The 19,751-nt window shown below is 44.4% G+C and overlaps 1 protein-coding gene across 2 annotated transcripts in view; it reads left to right on the forward strand.

Moving 5' to 3' along the window:
* The first annotated feature begins 368 nt into the window (after positions 1–368).
* MAST4 (microtubule associated serine/threonine kinase family member 4) overlaps positions 369–19,751 on the forward strand; it is a 525,778-nt gene continuing 506,395 nt past the window's right edge. For both annotated transcript variants that reach the window (XM_035014558.1, XM_035014559.1), the window contains exon 1: positions 369–1,142. In XM_035014558.1, the coding sequence (XP_034870449.1) occupies positions 780–1,142 (363 nt within the window). In that variant the 5' untranslated portion in view covers positions 369–779. The remainder of the gene's footprint in view (positions 1,143–19,751) is intronic.

Genomic DNA, 19,751 nt, shown 5'->3' on the forward strand with positions numbered 1-19,751 from the left:
ACTCAGTCAGTATAGCACGAAGTTTCCCCCTTTCTCCTCCAGCAAGCGTGTGGGTGTTCCCTTTACTCCTAAAGTCCTACTGCTTTTCTTCTGGTCCGTTTTCTCGATTTTACTTTTTTGAAACAAAGTCCAGTTCTTCTTCAAGGTCTCACCTCCCCCTCAGCCATCTCTCCACTGCGTTCCAAGGACGGCCAGCCGCTCCCCCGCCAAGTTCGGAATTCCAGCCTTTGGCTCCGACTCCGGGTTCCACTCCCACCCTCCAGGGTGCCCCCTCCTCCCCCGAGTCCCTGGGGCCCCAAGCGCTCCGGCCGGATCCCGTAGTCCGAGCCTCGGCCCCGCCTTCCCTACCTGACGCCCGTGCGGCCGGGGGCGCCGCAGCCTCCGCCCACCGGCGCGGCTGCCCTGCCATTGGCTCCCCGGGCTGCCCGTCTCCTCCGCCGGCCCCGCTCCTGCCCGGAGGCAGGTTTTGCTGGCGAAGCCGCAGTCCGGGCGGCGCGGGCGCAGCGCACAAGGGTCGTGGGACGTAGAGCGCGGACTCGAGCTGGCTGGTCCCCGCGCGCGGGGGCCCCCGTCGGCCGCCAAGTCTGGGTGGCTGGTAACTTGGCGGCGGTCTCCGGCGGCCGTGCTGCGGCCATGTAGTCGCCGGCGGGGCTCCCCGCAGCCCGGGGGCGTCAGCGAGAGCGACCCGGAGCCGCGCAGCCCGCAGCTTTCCCTGGAGACGCTGAGTGCGCGCCGCGTCCCCGCCGCCCCTCGGGCCGCACTTTGGGCGCGAGAGGGAAATGGGGGAGAAAGTTTCGGAGGCGGCGGAGCCGGTGCCTCGCGGCTGCGGCGGCCACGGCCCCGAAGCTCCCGCCCCTGCGGTGGCCGCCGCGTCCTCGCCCGGCGCTTCCTCGGCCGCCTCCTCCTCGGGCTCGGAAACTCTGTCGGAGGAAGGGGAGCCCGGCGGCTTCTCCCGCGAGCAGCAGCCGCGGCCGCCGCGGCCGCCGGGCGGCGCCGGAGGTGCCCGGCCGCCCGCCGCGTGGGCTCCCGCGCGCGTGGTGCTGGAGCTCGGAGTCTGTGCGCCGCCGCCGCAGCTCCCCGGAGGAACCGCGCCACCCGCGCCCCGGGGCAGCAGCGCGTCCCAGGAGGAGCAGGATGAGGAGGTGGGCCCCGCCCTCCCCCGCTCCCCGTCCGGGTCCCGGCTGTCGGGAGACCTCAGCTCTCCGCCCAGCGCGCGGCTGGTGGCAGGGCGCACCGGGGCAGGAGGAGTGGGAGGGACCCCAGGTGCTCTGCCCCGAGGCCGGGGTGATGGCAGTTAGGAGCCTCCTGGTGGGTTATTGACTTCCCGTGGCTCTTACCTCCGTGTGTGTGTGTGTTCAGGTGCTGGCTGATAGAGTGCTTTTCAAGATGTCAAAGCAGCAAACTCCTTAATGTCTGTATCTGCTACGGTGGGTCTGGGAATGCATGTGATCGAGACGCCTAGCTTGTCCCCACAACTAGGAGCTCATTTTCCGAAGTGGGCGTTGCTTCCCGCCGAAGCTGTCGGGCCAAGGGGGAGTGTGGTGAGGGGATGGGTGTGAGGGGAAGAGATGGTGCGTGGGTCCTGGCGGACGAGTGGGAGCAGTACCCGCCGAGTTGTGCGGAGGCGTGTCAGTGACGCGGGCCCCCGGGATCCCCTGCGGGTGGTTTTGGCTGCTCCGCGCAGCGTCGGTCTTCTGAGAGAGGGGGACTCTCAGCTCTCGGTCCGCGGCGCTGATACGCCCGCCTCCAGCGCCCATTCGGATTGTTCCGGGGTGTCTAGATGCGTACTGATCGTCAAACTGGATAGAGAACCTGTCATTTCCTTCGGGGGCGGGGGAGGGGGGCTGTGTCCATCCTGGTTTCTTGGAAGAACGTTCTTCCAAAACTTGTGGGTCGCGTCCCGACACGTTGAGCATATGACTTCGGTGTCCTCTCCACTGCTTTCCTTGTTTTTTTTTGTTGTTGTTTTTGTTTTTCCCCGGCCTTTGGAGCGCACAGGAAGCATAGGGTTCTTCATTATCTTTAAGATTGTTTTCTTTGGAGGGTGGTTGTGCGGAAGTCATCTTGGTCAGGCAGGGTTATAAATAAAACATCATTCTAACATAGACTCCTTGTGAAGTTAATTCTTCAGTACCAGAATCCTATTTTTCTCCTCTCCGATGGGGTTAGCTTTAATAAGTAATTGTCTTTGTCTCGCAGAATAAGCAAGTTGAGGTCAGTGTCCTGACCTTGGCCCCCAGGGACCTCAGTCTAGACGCAAAGAGTGGATCTGGCACAAGGTGGAGGAGTGAAGTTCTCGCTGTCAGGTCAATGGCTAGCCTTCTGACAGTAACCCTGACTGATTTCCCAGTGACCAGGAGGATTGTAAGGATCCTGGACAGGTGTCTGGAGACCTTTCTAGAACTGTCTCTGCTCCTGAGTTGTGAGGCCTTGGGTGAATTGTTGCATTCCTCTGGCGTTCAGTTTTATCTGTAAAATGAGGGGTTTGAACCAGTTAACTTCAAGGTCAAGTTCATTTCCACATGAATACTTTTTTTTTTTTTTTTTGCTGATCAGGAATTTAGGATGAATCACTCATTCAGATTGATCCTAGGGACAGGATGCCAGGAGTTAAGCTGAGTGCCACACCTACCACAGAGCTGTCAGGGTCCCTCAATGGTTGCGTCTCATTTTGAAGATGCCAGACATGTGCCAGGTGTTACCCTGTGATACTTGCCTCAACTTTCAAGAGGAGCACACTTGTCATTGGGCAGCTGGGGGTAAGCCCTAACTCAGTGATTTACCAGTGGATTCTCATTTAGTGTTGTCATTAGTAGAAAAGATGCCCACTGTTTTCTGTGTAGCTAGGAGAGGGTGCTTTGGTGTAAATGACATGGTCTTGCATATCTTGGGGAGGGGGGGAGTAGGGAACTTCTCACTTTGGATCCTGATTCTGTAGCTGATTTATTGCCTGGCCTTAGAGTGACTGTGTTTGACTTTCTTGGAAGTGGATATAATGATAGCTTATTTCACAGGCAATGCAGTGAGGACTGGTTGATGGAAACACATTTTGGAAAGTGGAATGACTAAATAACATTGGTCAGTATTCGTGAAATCTCAGAATTGGATGTAAACTGATACAGTATTGCAGTTTATTGTGTAACTTACTCTGTGGTAGGGATTACTGGAAATTATCCAGGAGTGGAAATCTTGACTTGCTCTGAGGATTTTAAAGTGCAACTGTAACTGTGGAGTTTTTACCTCCTCACGAGTACAGAAGTAAGAGTCTTGGTGAAAGCCCTTGAAGTCCAGTGCGCTTTTTCTGTTTTGTTTTGTTTTTTTCCCACAGGTGATCATATGGTGCAGTGATATTTTTAACTTCTGAGGGGATTGTGGGCTTCCTTGAGAATCTAATGTAGGCTTTTCACGTGCTCCTAAGAAAATGCATATAGCTATAAACACCGTTCCAGAGGGTTCAGTCAGGTTACAAACACTAAGTTTAGTGCGAAGACCTGGGTTTGTGTCCCAGCGCTCCCACATTAGCTAGATGTGGGATTGTGGACCATTCAGCTCATGTAAGCCCTGGTTTTTGCACCGTAAAATGGGAATAATAATGATAAGAGTTGGACATTCTATACATGCCATTTAATTTAATCCTAGCACAGTATCTAACATGTAGCATTATGTGCTAAGTAAATATTAATTTTTCAAGTTAATTTGTGATGAAAATTTTGTGAAATGGAAGTATGAACTTGGGCTGGCTTGTTATTTTTATTTATGCATAAATAACCTGCTGCTTTGAGAGAACCTGAGGCTGTGTCTGTTCAGGTTATTCTCATTTTATTAGCATAAGCTGGGAAACAGATTTTATTTGTATCAGGTTGTATTATGGCAGGGCAAAGTTAGTGTAATGTTAGTTATACTACAGCAAGGCCCTGAGTATAAAGCATTAAAAGGCTTAAGTGCAACCCATAAAATGGGAAGAGGTTCATTTAGATTTTGAAATTGTTATGTCTAGCTTGGGAGAGTCCTTGCTTTCCAAAGTGTGTTTTTTCTTTTTACAGTAACTTACTGCGTCACTTGTTAAAGAACAGCAAAATTCTAGTATGTAGTGTGCAATTTCGGTGCTAATTTTTTTGGCAACCTTGTTAAAGCTGATTTGAATATATCTAGTAGTGTCTTGTAGTGTCTTGTAGTATTTTGTATTTTATCTCACTATCAGTATGTGTGTGAACTTACTAAGGATTATTGACTTAAATCAGCCCTTTACGCTTTTGGTGCTTAAAACCAATGGTTTAAGAAGGCACGGACTGTAGTTCTTTTGTACTTAAGTGAAATACTGGAGAGTTAGAGATGGCACATGTCATTTGGTTTAATAAACTGCATCTCACTTCCTCTGCTGCTTTCTTAAGCCTGTGCATTTGGAGTCTGTGGGTTTTGAGGGGTAGTGGGCTCTATCAGTCTACAGTGATCTAGATTGGAGGACTGTTCCTCTGATCACATTTCTCAGATAGACTTTTAGGCACTTTGCCCTGTCCTTTCCCAAAGCAACTGGTGATGACACTAGTGAAATACTCAGGTGCTATTTGCTGTTTCACTGAACTCCTCGAGGGCAGGGATTTTGTTCCGTATGCCTAGCACAGTACCTCTGGTACATTAGTAGGGTCGCAGTGAATATGTGTTGAATGAATAAGGAAAAAAATGACACCTTTGAAAATAGTTGTGTATTTGATTGAAGGGTGACTGTATGTGTATTCATTTGTTTTTGTCTATTGTGAGTTATGCTCATTCCTCTGTATCTCTTAATAAAAATATCTCATGGATCCAGGTTTTTTGTTTTTGTTTTTGTTTTGAGAAGGGGAAAAGGGGGAGGACAGGGCAGAGGGACAGGGAGAGACTCTCAAGCAGGCTCCATGCCCAGCATGGAGTCTGATGCAGGGCTGGATCTCACAACCCTGAGATCATGACCTGAGCCGAAATCAAGAGTCCAATACTCAATCGACTGAGCCACCCAGATGCCCCAAGATGCAGGTAAATTTTGAACAAAGCTAAATCACTGAGGTTCTATTCGAAATAACCTTTGAAGGGACTTGTGTATTAAGTCTGCTTTTCACAGTGTATATTAGAACTTGAAACTTTGAAGGATTCTTAGAATGGCCAAAAAAAAGTCTTAGTGGTTGAAAGGATTTTCAACTTGATATAAAGTGGCTCATTTATACTCTGTGACACTGAAGGGTTGGTTTTGTTGACATAGGTTGGGAAACAGTTTCCTGTGTTACAATAGGCATGGTTATGGGACGTCTTTGAACTGTCCTATTAAGTAGTGTTTGAGTTTGAGTACTGCTTTTAGCAAAGTTGGGGTGTGTGTGGGATTCCTGCACATGATAGTGATGTAGCAGATGAATTTCTGGTGTTGATTGGTTGAGAAAAGAAATAGCAAAAAGCAACCATGGATTCAGTAAAGCTTTTCTTCTCTCTCTCTTTTTAAGATTTTGTTTATTTGAGAGGGTGCATGCACGTGCGAATGAGCATGGGGGGGTGGTGGGGGGGGGGCAGGAGGAGAGGGAGAAGCAGACTCCCTGCTGAGCGCAGAGCCTGACTCAGGGTTCTATCCCAGGACCCCGAGCTCACGATCTGAGCCAAAGGTAACCGCTTAACCAACTGAGGCACCCAGGCGCCCCTCAGTAAAACTTTTCTTGAGTTTGTATTTTATTAATCACAGCAGCTACATAATTTGAACAAAGGTAGTACATAAATCTTGGTGCATTTATTATTTAGTCTCCTTTTTTGGCTCACTATTAGAGTAAGAGAGCTATGAGTTCAGAGAATCAGTAAAGGAATATATATTGCATGAGACTCTTATGAGGCACCGGCCTCAGCTATGTTTTCCCTCAGACTTAGTGGATACTATGTATGAATGAATCCAGAGAGTGGGTGAGACAGAGATAGCTTGGATCTCACGAAGCTTCTAGTGTAGTTGGGGGAGATAGTCCCTAAACATACAATTATTAGTTGGTTTCAAAGGTGATAAATGGGTACAGAGGAGCAGACTGTGAGGGAGTGTGTCTGTATCGTGTAACTCATTCAGTCTGGGAGGTGAGAAGTGCCTCACCGAGGAGGTGATATTTGAGCTGAGACCTAACGGATGAGGGGGAAATAGCTGGGAGGAGGGAAGGGGTCAGAGCGATGCAGAAAGCAGGAGGCTGTGAAGCAGGAGAGAGTATGGTGGGTCTTTAGGTTGTTTTGCATGGAGGAGGGAGCATAGCATCAGATGATGCTTGAGAGAGATGCCGTAGGTCATCCAGAACCTTTTGTGGACTTCATTCCAAGGGTACTGGGGGCCATTGAAGGATTGAATCAAGAAAGTGGTATGATAAGATTTGTGTTTTGGGAAGGTGGGAAGCATGAAGCCCAGCTGTTGGGAACTGCTTGTGTAGCCCATTTAAATGTTTCAGGGTTGGAGTTGATGACCTAGAAGAGGGCATCTTAATAAGTGGTGTGTACATGGAACAGGGGGCTCATTCCTGGTAGTTCAGGTTCTCCAGGTAAACACATGGGACATATCGTAGAAGAAGAATTTAGCTCTTCAAGAGATTATGGTAGTGTGAGTATTAATGTTCCTTTTCACTGTCATGTTGCCTTGAGCCTATTATTTTCTTGGAGGAAAAACTTTATTAACGGGAATGGTGACTGAGAAGAGGGCCTTTCAGTTGTTCATTTCCACAGTAAATTGCAGGAAAACATTTACCCAAGGTGAATACAAGGTGAAATTGCCCTGAGATTGTATGAGCTTCCCTGTTGATGGGAAGTGTGGTGTTTGTGAGCTAATACACACTATGAGAGTCTAGCTTGTTTGCTTGTATTTTTCTAAAGGAGGAAGGGTCAGCATCAGAGAACTAAAGACTGCCCTTTCCACCTCTGGTCTGAGGTATTCTAGCAAAAGTCAACTATTTATATTTTGCCACTGTTTTACAGTGATAAAGCTATGTATTCCCTCAGACTTAGTGGATACTACGTATGAATGAATCCAATTGTTTCTCAGTTTGTCCCTTTAAGGAGGGATATGGAAGAACTGTAATATGGAGTGCAAACATGATAAGCTGTAGAGAGAGCTTGTTAGAAAATTTCTCACAGGGACGCCTGGGTGGCTTGTCAGTTAAGCATCTGCCTTCAGCTCAGGTTATGATCCCAGGGTCCTGCCTGCCACTCCCCCTGCTTGTACTCTCTCTCTCTGGCAAATAAATAAATAACATCTTCAAAAAAAAAAAAGAAAAGAAAATTTCTCACAATGAGGAGGATCCATAACAAGGTGGCTTGGCATTGGAGAAAACTGAGTGCAGTGTATGCATATGCATGCATGGACATTTATATCTTAGAAAAGATGATTATGCTTTTTAGATGGAAGAAACCCCATGCCATTTATAATCACATTATCACAATCTGTAGTGTTGTCTGGAAAGGGCTTGTCCTCCTCTCCTTCATCCTGTCAGGGCTAGCAGCCAGTTTTTCTCTGCTCTAGGGGTCAGGGTCAGTAGTGCCTGAGGGTACAGAATAACGACATTAGTTCAGCCACTTACAGATTGTGTGACTTTGGAAAGGTTATTAATGCTGAGACTGCTTCCTCATCTGTAGAATGGGCATGACAGTGTTCATTGCAGAGCGTTGTCATGAGAATTAATGAGACGTTTTATAGAGTCCCCAGCATGATGCCTGGCACATAGTATGCATTCTTTAATGGCATTTGTTATTACTACTGAGTATGGAAGAGCTGGTTTATGCATGATGTCCACACCATAGCCAGGAATAATTAGAAGCCTAGAGGTCCTTTCCCTGATGGAGTATGCTACCAGCGTGTTTTGTTGGTAGACCTCACAGGCCCTTTCATTCATGAGTGGGTAGATATGTAACATAGCTATCACTTTTAATTTCATAGAGCATTTCTTATAATGTACTAACAGGAAAGCTTTACGGTGTATGGTTCATTAACCCTTCTATTAAGATACTATCTCTCTTTTACTCATGGAACCTGCTCTTAGTGATCATTTATTAAATAATATCCTAAAAGACTCTATGCACGTAAATTACTAGCTGTGCCCAGGGATTTAGTCAGAAGGCAGCATGTCAGCCGTGTAGAGAGGCTGGTGAGATGACCATGAGCTTAAGCGTCATAGGTAATGATTTGGAGGCTGAGAAGGGAGTAACAAGACACATCAAATGATTTTTCTGGAAACCAGCTTTGGTTCATATAAGCATAAGGGTCAGGTGGGACAAGGCAGGTGTTCGAGGGGCCACCCCAGTTTCGCAGAGAGGAAATCTGTTGGAAGTGTGATAGTGTTTTTAAGAGTGCAAGAATTCGTGTATGTAAATTGTGGCCCCCCCTCCCCCCCATTTGTTTTGTCCCTTTGGGGGCAGTGTAACCAGTCAACCTTCAAGGCAAAAATAAAAATAATCTCAGAGCACTTACCATATAACTCAAAAGCTGGTGCAGGGACTGCAGTTTGTTTCCCTCTCACCAACTTGTTGTGCTGCCCTACGTGCCTGTTCAGGTTGCTATTTATATAACTTTGCATTGTTCAGTTCAGAGATTCTTGTTCTCTTATGTTTCCAATATTTTGTCTGATTTTTTTTTTTTAATCTGGTACTGTTGTTTTGGGTTCAAGCATAAGATTCAGCAGAAGTCTTATCCTCAGCAGCTTCTGTGTACTTGTCTCTTTCCCTCTCTATGTCTGTCTGTCTCAGCACACTCATCTTGTTCATAATCCCTGGGAAGGATAGATAGGAGAGAAAATTCCTCTCCTAAAGGCGAAATGTTGGTTCAGGACCGTGGTCAGCGGCACACATACAGTAAAGTCACACTTCAATGTATAGAACTTGTGTGCAGTTTCTGGTGGACTCTCCCACTTCTTTTAATGAAGAGCATTCACTGCTTATTTAATGATTTGAATTCATAACTGTCTCACATGTGTCTGTGAGAGCCTATGAATTTGTACCCTAAGCTTGTACTCTTTTGCCAGCCCATCAATTCCTTTCTTGGACACAGTCGATATAATTTTGATTATGGTACTTACTTCCACTGAACCTTTCAGCCCAAATGGTTTGTACTGATATTGGGGGCTGGGAGGAGGTAGAGATGTGGGAGGGAGAGATGTGGGAGGGAGAGTGGAAATACTGACAAATTGGCTTTCTTTTCTGAACTAATTTCATAGGCTATCATGTGGAAAATGAAAATTTAATTTTATTCTTGACTTTGTAATTTAGTGGTATTTTCAGTGGCTGGCAAGCTCACAGGTGCACCTTATTTAGTTTGGGTAGTGGAATGTACATTAATAAACTCACATCAGATGTGGGTCTTTTGACCTCTGTCTTAGAACTTGGTCAGTTCCTTTTTTTTTTTTTTTTAAGATTTTATTTATTTATTTGACAGAGAGAGACACAGCGAGAGAGGAAACACAGCAGGGGGGACTGGGAGAGGGAGAAGCAGGCTTCCTGCCGAGCAGGGAGTCCGATGCCGGGCTCCATCCCAGGACTCTGGGATCATGACCCGAGCCGAAGGCAGATGCTTAATGACTGAGCCACCCAGGTACCCCTGGTCAGTTCCTTTTTTGATAAGCTGAGAAGGTAGGTATGTAGTTCACTCCTGGCTGATGATTTTGTGCCTTTCTATGCTTGTTTTGAAAATAATACCATCATATCTCTGGCTTCTGGTGTTAATATTTGTTTTTTAGGCATTTCTATAGGCAGAGATGGATATACCTTTTCACTGTAGGAAGAACTCCAGTGCATTATCAGTGGAAGGAAAATAAAATTGGGTTAGAATTGGTTAAAATCTTATGTCACTGTACATGTCATTGGGACTTTGATTACATAAGTTACAAATTTAAAATTGCTTCTTAGGGTAATCATTGCTACCTAAACTACATTAAGGTGTTTGAAATGGGATGCAGTGGTGATGAAATCTGTTTTGTGTATAAAGGTTAAGGGATTATTTCCACAAACAGCTTTTTTATGAATAAATCATATCTGTTAGGAGGGTGTCTAGCTCCTACACACGTAACATAAACTCAGAAAATCTTTTTTGTTACTCCCTTAGTTTTAGCTGGAGTGCTTAGTTGAAATCATCTGAAGCTTAATTGATATGGTTTGAGGCTTATTTGAAGTCATCATCACCTCAGGCTTGTTTTAAAAGGGCAGCTGTGGGGCTTCTCCCTCAGGTGCAGCCAAGAGGAGGAGGGGAGAATTGCTCCAGACAGAAGGGCTGCCCGAGATGCTTGTTTGGAGACCGGTCACCATTGAAAAGTTTGACTAAAAGAGAACTTCACACTCCCCTTACATGAGTAGAGTACCTATCAGGAAGACTCAAGAAAAGACTGTCCTTTCATTTTTGTGGCTCTCTTGTGACTAGTGAGTAGAAGCTTGGGGTTAAATTGGTATGGCTTTAGTTTAAAGATTGATTGTTCTGTGCATCAGAAAACTACAGAGGAGGAGAGGCAAATGGCTTGTCAAATAAGGAAAGACTACCTTCTCTTTGCTCTGTGTATTGGTCCTTTAATTTATGTATCTATTGTTTGAAATACTACTTTTGTAGATTTTATTTAATGAACCACTTAATGTCTTTGGAATTTCTTGGTGTTTTGTTCTACAGATATTGACTAAGTTACCCTCATTAGCTGTTGACTGCTGGCCAGTAAGAGAAATAGGGTCTGAGTGGTTCTAAGACCTTTTAGGACTAGTTTTAATCTGTGGTGATGGATGGCTTTTAGACATGGTGCAAAATTGCTATTTGAAGAAGAGATAAAATGGAAATTACAACCTGGAACTCTCTTAATTTTATTAAAAAGTCAACATCACTTATTTTCAGGAGTTGGACTGTTGAAATTTGAACATTTCCACCTGGGGCAAGCTGAGGGTAACAGTTTTAAAATTAGGGAATAAGATCAGCTGGGAAGAGTTACACCTGTAGAGAAGCAACTTGACATTTTGGCATTTTTTCTTTCTTCCCCTTCTGAAGCGTGGCTGTTGGAATTTTAAAAAGAACATGACAAACCACATTAGTTGGAAGATTGTAGTAAACCTTCAGTTGAATAGAATGTTTGGGGGGAAAGCCTTTTCTGGTTATGAAATTGTAGGCTTCACCAGAAACTTGAAAGCTCTTTTTGTTCTCATTTTGTTTTCCCTATAATGTCCTGCTGTGGTTTCTGTGCCTTACTATTCTGTGAACAAGGTACATTTTTTTTTTTTTAATGATTTGACATCTTGTCATACTTTAGGGCTCTCACTTTGGGCATCAGTCATCTTCGAAAACTATTGAAGGTGTGAAAGTGTGTAAGAGGAGGTAGAGGATGAGGATAAAAGTGCATGCACTGTTCATGAAAGTAGGTATTTTTTTTTAAACTTTAAAGGTTGAAGATAGCTCATTTTGTTGTACATGTGAGACTTATGTAACATGTGCCTCAAGTATACTTAAAAAGTTGAAGATAGCAGGAGAAGTTCTTTTTCCAAGGGTTGTGCTGCATCTCTTTGTTCCTGGGTTATTCCAGATCTTGTCTGTACTGTTAATATTTGTACAGGACTTCAGAGTGTGCGTAGCCTTTTCTGATTCTTCATTTGTTTTCTCCTGCCCATTTTGTACAGTTGTTTTGTGGTATCGTTGATAATTAATCTCTCTCCCCCACTAGATTGTGAGTTCCTCTGAGTGGGAACAGTGTCCAATCAAGTCAAATCCCTGCACCAGGACAATAATATATTGCACAGAATTGCATTTGAGGCATATTGTGTGTCAAGACTTCATTCTGAGGGTTTTACATGCATTTAATCATTCAACTTTTACCAGAGTCTTTTAAAGTTTAATAATTCAGTTGGTCCACACTACCATGCTGTAGCTGTAGTGAAGTGACCTCGATGTTATACACTCTGCATTCCTTAAGGTCCCAGCCTCTTGATCCTCTCTATCCACGAACCTAGCACAGAACCTCAGACGATGTGACAGGAATAAACGAATAATCATTAATGAAAAGACTACTTAGCAGATAGATCTCTGTGCCTTTGGCATGAAGAGTTTGGCTGAAGAGTCTGTCTGTAGAACTTAAGGTCAGAGCTAAGATTTAAAGCTCTGATCCTGAGTTTTAGGTCATCAGTTAATGGGCTGAGTGAGTTTCTACAAATGAAGGTTTTAAACTATAAACTGATTTTTATTTTCTTGTTGGCTTTGGGAAAGTGAATTCTGCTAGGATAATTTTCAGTTATTCATTACAATCACACTTGTAGCAGTAAGCCATTATTGGCCGCATGTTTAAAGGAATTATTTTAACTTCGGAGGAAATATTGATACTGAGCCTTAAAACATTAACAGTGATACTGGGCTGTACTCACTGGTGCTTAGGAAAATGCTGCTGTCGGTGGAAATTGGTTGCAGGAATTCTGGTAATTTTATGAATAGTGGCTGAGTATTGGTGGAGGGGTTGGGGGCCTGAACTCTGTCTTGGTTTCTTACTAGGTGGATTATAGCCTCTGTGATTTTCACGTGTGTTGAAATAAGAGGTCCTTTTCAGCTCCAATCTTTTCTTTCCCTCTTACTACAGAAACATTGGAATTTTAAAGTTGTCATCAGTATATAATTTGTTCTAGAACTCTTTATTCACATTTTTCTTTTGACAGGCTTGGTCACTGTGTTTCTGATATGTGGATAGGCACCTATTCTTGAAAGGAATTCTCACAAAGACATTTTCTCTTAGATTCTTCCTTTCAGATTATGCTGACTTAAACACAGGAAAAAAATGTTTCATGTTCCATTTTTATTCATCTTTTAAAATTACTCGGTATGTTTCTGTCAGTCATCAGAAGAAATGGAGGGTACTATTTCTTAACTCCCAATCCCTGAAGAGGAGTTTAACTCTGGATAACAAGGTCAGTTTTGTATTTTGTTTGATGGTATAGCATATTGTTGCGTGCATCAGAAGTTCTACGGGCATCTCAGTGGCTCAGTTAAGTGTCCAACTCTTGATTTTAGCTTGGTCATGATCTCAGGATTGTGCGATTAAGCCCCATTTAGGGCTCTGTGCTCAGCAGGGAGTCTGCCTGGGATTCTCTCTCCCTCTGTCCCTCCCTGTGCTAGGGTCCTCTCTTTCTGTCTCTCTCAAATATTAAAAAAAAGAGAGAGAGAGAAATGATTGTTCTAGGTGAAATTATAAAAGATGGTTTTTTGGTATTAGCTCCTGGAGACTCTGACTGCAAAATTGGGTCTTTTCCTTTAGAGCCGTCTACAAATCCTTCCATCAGTGGCAGAATCTGCTTTTTATTTTACCCTGGGCTCCAGACAGAAAAGACTTGGTTTTGAAATTTTTTTGCTGCCCACAATTAATCTCTTTGGGCCACATGGCACATCACAAGTCTATCATTCCCATGTCCTAGACCAAGAAATTGTGATTTAAAACAATTCTTTGATTTGGAAGATTTGTATGGTGTCCGCTCTACCAGGCAGCCAGGGCTCTCCTGCACTGTTCTAGCTCCTAGCTGCCCAGCCTCTGGAGTAGACTAAAGTTTGTTTATGAAGTTAAATCAGAATAAAGAGAATTTTTTTTTAACCAGTGTGCTAACTTGTATTTAATTTTTTTTTAAAGATTTTATTTATCTATTTGACAGAGAGAGACACAGCGAGAGAGGGAACACAAGCAGGGGGAATGGGAGAGGGAGAAGCAGGCTTCCTGCTGAGCAGGGAGCCCTGTGCGGGACTCTGGGATCATGACCCGAGCAGAAGGCAGATGCTTAACGACTGAGCCACCCAGGCGCCCCGTATTTAATTTTTTTTAAGAACAGAAGCTAGTATCTCTAGCCTAAATTGTTAGTCTTAGCGATCAGGGTTGTTTTATAAGTTTGTTTGAAAGTCCATTGTTGGAACTTGGCGTGTGAAGTCCCATACAGATGTAGTTTTAAAGGGTGATTGGGTTTCTACATTAGCCTACAAAGCAAAATTAACCTACAAACCACAATTAACCCCATAATGAATGGGCTACTGGGCGCGAGCCTCTTTTCCGTATAGTGTTGGGGGCAATATAGCAACTTCTGGAGGTGGATGCTGGTGGCACAAGGAATTATTGGTGTTATTTCTCAACATCTGCATATAGGATGATCTGTGCCCTGCCCTGCCGGGCTTTCTCAGGGCCCAGGTGAGCCAGGGTAGAGGGAATTCTCACAACTCAGCCTGTACTCTGGCCATGTGGCAGCTCTGGGGCTCCTCCTGGAGGTGTGACAGTCACCCTCCTTTGTCCTAAGGACACCTTCAGGGATGCCCAAGACTCCTTCACATGTGGGGGCAAATCATTTGAACCCTAAGCAAAATGTCACTGGTAGCTTTCAGTTCATTTCTAATGGGGGACACCTGTGAAGGCCAAGAATTTAAGGTGGAAGGTGGTTACCTCAGAAAACCCATCAGGATACCTTTTAAATAAACCAAGTACTACTAATGGAAAAAATTAAAACTGGGAGGCATTTGTCCAAAACATGTTTTCTTTGTAAATAAAATTTCGGTGTAGAGCAAATGATGGTCAGTCTCTCCCTCAGCAGCGGACACTCTTGAATTTCCCCTTGCTTTTTCTTTTATGTTAATTCCCATAACCAGATTTATCATTCATATATACATGAGGTTTTAAATAATTGCCACACACCCTCCTTCTATTGGGGAACTTGCATGTAAAGAAGTGTTTTTAGGGGCCTCTTTGTTTTCTGAACCTGACTGTGCGGAGACTGAGGAAGGGTCTCTGGCTGCATCATTCCAAGGAGAGGATGTTTTTGTTCAGAATGTTTAGAGCTGTCTGCTTTCTCTCTCCCTCTGTCTACCCTCCTCTCAGGAGGGAGTTAAAGCTAAGTGGTGGAATTAGTGCAATTGGTTCTTGTAAAGAGACGGTGAAGGCCCCATCAGCGTCGCTTACAGCTAAGTTCCACCAGTGGAGACGGCTCCATCAGAGACTCTCAGTGTCCCTTGAGAGACTCTCAGTGGTAATTAAAGGGAAACGGAAACACAGATTTTAAAAAAACAATAAATGCAGGTTTACCAAGTGATTTCATAATGATAGGTGTAAGTCCTGCCGAGAAATGTCAGGGGGTACTCCCTTTATACTCAGGAAAATCCTGTGATCACTTGGGCACTGTGTTGAATTGTTCAGATACTATTACCTGCAGTTCTTAGGAATTTATTTTGACACTTAAGGACATCTAAGGATGTGGGCGCCTGGGTGGCTCAGTTGGTTAAGCAACTGCCTTTGGCTCAGGTCATGATCCTGGAGTCCCGGGATCGAGTCCCACATTGGGCTCCCTGCTCGGCAGGGAGTCTGCTTCTCCCTCTCCCGCTCCCCCCTCTTGTGCTCTCTCTCTCTCTCAAATAAATAAATAAAATCTTAAAAAAAAAAATTTTTTTTAAAGGACATCAAAGGATGTAAATTTAATTATTGCTGCTGTTCTCTCTGTGGGCTTAGATGAAAAGTGGCAGATTATATAACAGAATTACCATTACATTTTTTTTCAGTCTTCTGCAGTCAGACTGATTTGACTTTGGGGGTGGGTAGCTTTCCGTTTGGGGGTAAAACAGTTGCTCATTTAGGATGTATTAGAAAACTAGGTCCTGTTACAGTGGTGTTTTCTGGGGTGGGAGGTTCATTTTAATGTAAACTTGTAGGCTGGAGCTAAGAATCTGGTATTATCCAGGTAAAGGGCTGGTGCCTCTCTTTCTTTCCATTGCCTTTTAGCCTGCACTTTCAGAGGACAGAAGGGGAGGAAATCCTAGTTGGCTGGATGGGTGGACACAGGATCCTGGGATGTCGCCGTGTTACCTTAGCATGTTGTTTCAATAATAAGTGCTGGCAAAGGTGGCCTTGCAGGTGAGGTGTAGGACTCCTGCCTGGTACCCAAGCTGCTGCTAACCCTTCTTCTGGTGGGTTGGATCTGGTGTGCAGGTGCATGTTGTTTCTCTTTGTCAGGTCAGTAGGTATTTATTGAATTCACTTCTTGGAAAGTTCTGTGGGAGTTGACAGGTGAGAGGGAAGGGAAGGATATACAAAAGAAATTTTTAAAAAATCTGGTCCTGCCTAAAGCAACACACAGTCGGTTTAGGAGACGGAGCATACATGGAGTGAGTTGACTTGAATGTGCACAGTGCACTATGAACAAGTGAGGATGTGATTCAAACTGAAGGTGGGTCAGGGGAGGGAAGGAAGTACAGGATCTACCTGATGGGATTTTCCTGAAAGAGGGTTTTCCTGGTGCCTTGAAGGTGAAAGTCTTGGAGACTCGGAGAGGAACAAGTTGTACCAGATAAAGGGATTTGCTGTAACAGGTAAGTTCACTAAGTATAGTTGTGGTCTTAGAAAAGTCTTTTATTTTTCTCTTCCAAAGTAATAATATTGAGAAGGAAGAGGAGTTGGTAGGTTGGTTTTTCCATATATTTATGGTTAATTCTTTGTGCTTGTGTAATTTAAAAATGCTAGTACAAAATACTACCAGGATTGTAGTATTTTCCTTAATACCAGTTTATTTATAGCTTCATAACTTTCTAATCAAGATTACTATTTATTTATTTATTTATTTATTTATTTATTTATTTATTTATTTATTTGAGAGAGAGAGAGAGAAACAGCATGAGAGGGGATAGGGTCAGAGGGAGAAGCAGGCTCCCCGCTGAGCCGGGAGCCCGATGTGGGACTCGATCCCAGGACTCCGGGATCATGACCTGAGCCGAAGGCAGTCGCTTAACCAACTGAGCCACCCAGGTGCCCTCAAGATTACTTTTTTAAAGATTAATCTTTCCCTAGATAATTAAGCAATGTTTACGACACATACTGTTTTAGTCACTATGGTAAGGAACTTTGTGTTTTTGTTGGTGAGGGCAGAGTTCAGGGAGAAAGTATGTTTGATAAGAATTTACCAGGTAAGCCATCTTGGGTACTATCTCTTGAGGATGGCACTTTCCTTGCTTTGGGATATCTTTCGATTACTGATTATCTGAAATCTGCCAAGTTTAGAGCAATGATGTTTTTGGCCCAGCTAGAATTTCAGACACTCCCTTAATCTTTTTCTTTTTTTTCTTCTCAACGTGCACTTGGAAAACTTGAAGGAGAAGTTCTTAACCTCTGGGTCTCTGGCAGGAATCATGCATGGCCTGTGTCAGAGTGGGGCTCCTGACATAACTGAGAATTTGACCTTTGGCCACGATAACCCTGGATCTCGGAGCTTTTTGAGACCTCCGAGCCACGTGGGCTTGTTTTAAGGCCTCAGCATCCCTAGGCTAGCTCGTTTTATGAGGCAGATCCTGTGATTTCATAAGGTAATTTCTCCAGGCTAGTTCCCAGTGTTGGAGGTGGGGAGGAAAGTGAACCTCCTGAGGATAAAACCCACTTTCTGTAAAACTCCTGGGACTTACTGTCTCCTTCAGGATTTTGCAAGCACAGGAGAAAATTCCTTCCCCAAAGAGTTAGGGATTCGGGTCTACTGGTGTGGGGATCATGTGTGATGTGGTGGTTGCTTGCAAAAGCCACACTAAATTAGAAAGTAAGGCAGCAGGGGTACTGGAGAAAGTGTGTATAGCGTGAGTGAGGAAAACTTCCCGGAGGTAGTGCTATAAAATGGGCAAACCAAGGTGGGATGGTAAGGGCAGTTGTGCTTTAGTAAGTAATATCGAGCTCCCAAATGCACCTACTTTTAGCTCTGTTCTCTCTTCTCTGGCCCAGCGTGTCTTACCCTTCACTCTTCCCTCAGGAAAAATACCTAGGAAAGCAGTCTCCCCAGTGAGTGTCTGGCCAGTTGCATGAGGCCTTCAAAGATTCTCTGTCCCTGTTATTTTTAGTTTAACCACAAGGTGTTTTCTGAATTTGTGAAATTTGCAATTACAGCAATGCTATTAATTTTAACTCCTAAAACTATTCCCTCTTTTTATATACTGCTTGCCGATACCTGGTTAATGCATGAAATGATAGAGTAGAAGCTATCTCTGTAAGACTGAGTTGCCTGGCCTGGGAAGTCAGGGAGCTTATTGGTCCATATTAAAATGATATTTGGGATCTCTGGAAGTCTGGCTTTTGAGGAGAGTGGTGATAGATCCCAGTCTTTGTTTTCAAAGGTTAGTCTGTCTTACTGGAGGTGTTCCCTGCTGGAGAACAGAAGCCCATTCAAGGAACCCTCAATCTTTCTATTCTTTGGGGAGCAAGTTCCTCCTGTTCTTTGAGCTGGCAAATTTCTTTTGGGCCAAAAAGGGGCGGGACTTTGTACACCTCCTGACATGAAGGTGCTGCTCAGACAGTGGTTTGGGAAGAGTAGGAACCTCGTTGTCCACACTGAGGGAGAGGTCTACAAATCCCTCCTGCTGGGACATGGTGGGGTGCTTCTACTGGCGATCTGTTAATCTGCAGCATCTTATGCTTTGTTTGGGGTGGGGGCACATGTTGATTAAACCTGTGTCTTGCTCTGCTTTTCTGTTCTTTGCATTTGAAGCTGGAACTCAGGTAGTAGTAATTTCTTGCCTTGCAGATAGCTGCCTGGCAGAAAACCGAGGTAGTTTGAAGTAGATGTTCTGCTCAGTCTCTTTATAAAAAGTCTAAACCTATAGAATAGAGAATGTTGACAAGCCTCTTGTGGTAGAGGTGGTTTCCCTTAGAGAGCAGGGAGAGCGAAAGCAGATTTCCTTGGTTGGGAAGGGAGCAAGCTTGGGATCCTTGATGATCTTGTTGGCAGCATGAGGGCAGGGAGAAGGTCACTGACCACTGGGTGAGCCTGGGGAGCCTGGATTTTAGACACTGGGTTTCCTGCCTTGACAAGGATTCTGGTACCCCCTGACAGGCATGGAATCATAAATGTGTTGGATTTCAGAGCTCTCAGGGTCTGGTTGGCAACAAGGATTCAGTAGTGAGCATAATAGGCTTACCTTTGTGTGACTTCCCAGGAATGACTTTGAGAGATCAGTTTTTCACCATGGGCCTTGGACTGAGAATTAATTTGATTTTAGGAAGAGACTATTTTTTGTACATCTGACTTAGTTAAGGTTTTATACCGGCTGTACCCACAAGCAAAACTTGGGTTCCTGAAAGTGCTATAGCCTCATAAACTTAAAATTGTGGCCCTGCCATTTGTATAATTTGACTAAACATTAAAGTAGGACCATCCAGATAAATAAGGTACCTAGAGCTTCATTTCTCTCTGCTCAAAGGTCTTGTGCATCCTTCCTTCCCTCCTCTTTGCCCACCCCCAGTGAGTCGGTGGCTTCTCATATTGGTCATCACCCATAGGTCTCTTAATGCGCTGAGCTTGCTGAGTTGTAGTGTCTTCAGCCATCACCAGACCGCTAGCTTCATGGGAGTGGAGACCCTGTCTTGTTCATCTTTATACTCACAGCAGCTGCATCCCAGCGTGCAGGAGATCTGTGAGTAAATAAATGCATGGAGGGAAGTTGTGTAGCTAAAGAAAAGCTGAAGCTCTGTAATGAGGGACAGCGCTGAAAGACATGTACTTGGGGAACTCCAAGCTGGAGGCTCCTCACCTTGCGTTGAGGATCATGGGTGGTATGGGTTGTGAATTTCTCATTTATTTTGTGTCCCCAGGGTGAACAGAATGGAATTCACAGAAGAGATGATTAAAAAAACAAATTTTTAAAAAAATTTTAAGTGTTGTATGTTCAAGTTTTATGTCAGAATTAGTTTCTAGAAGTCTGGCACTGCTGGTTGGCCAGTTGTCACTAATTAGGCAGAACTGCCTGGAATAAGACCAGTTCAGCCTGGCTGAACATCTGAGTCCAT

Source organism: Mirounga leonina, unplaced genomic scaffold (genome assembly GCF_011800145.1).
Source record: "Mirounga leonina isolate KUSES-001 unplaced genomic scaffold, KU_Mleo_1.0 Mir_168, whole genome shotgun sequence".
NCBI lineage: Eukaryota > Metazoa > Chordata > Mammalia > Carnivora > Phocidae > Mirounga > Mirounga leonina.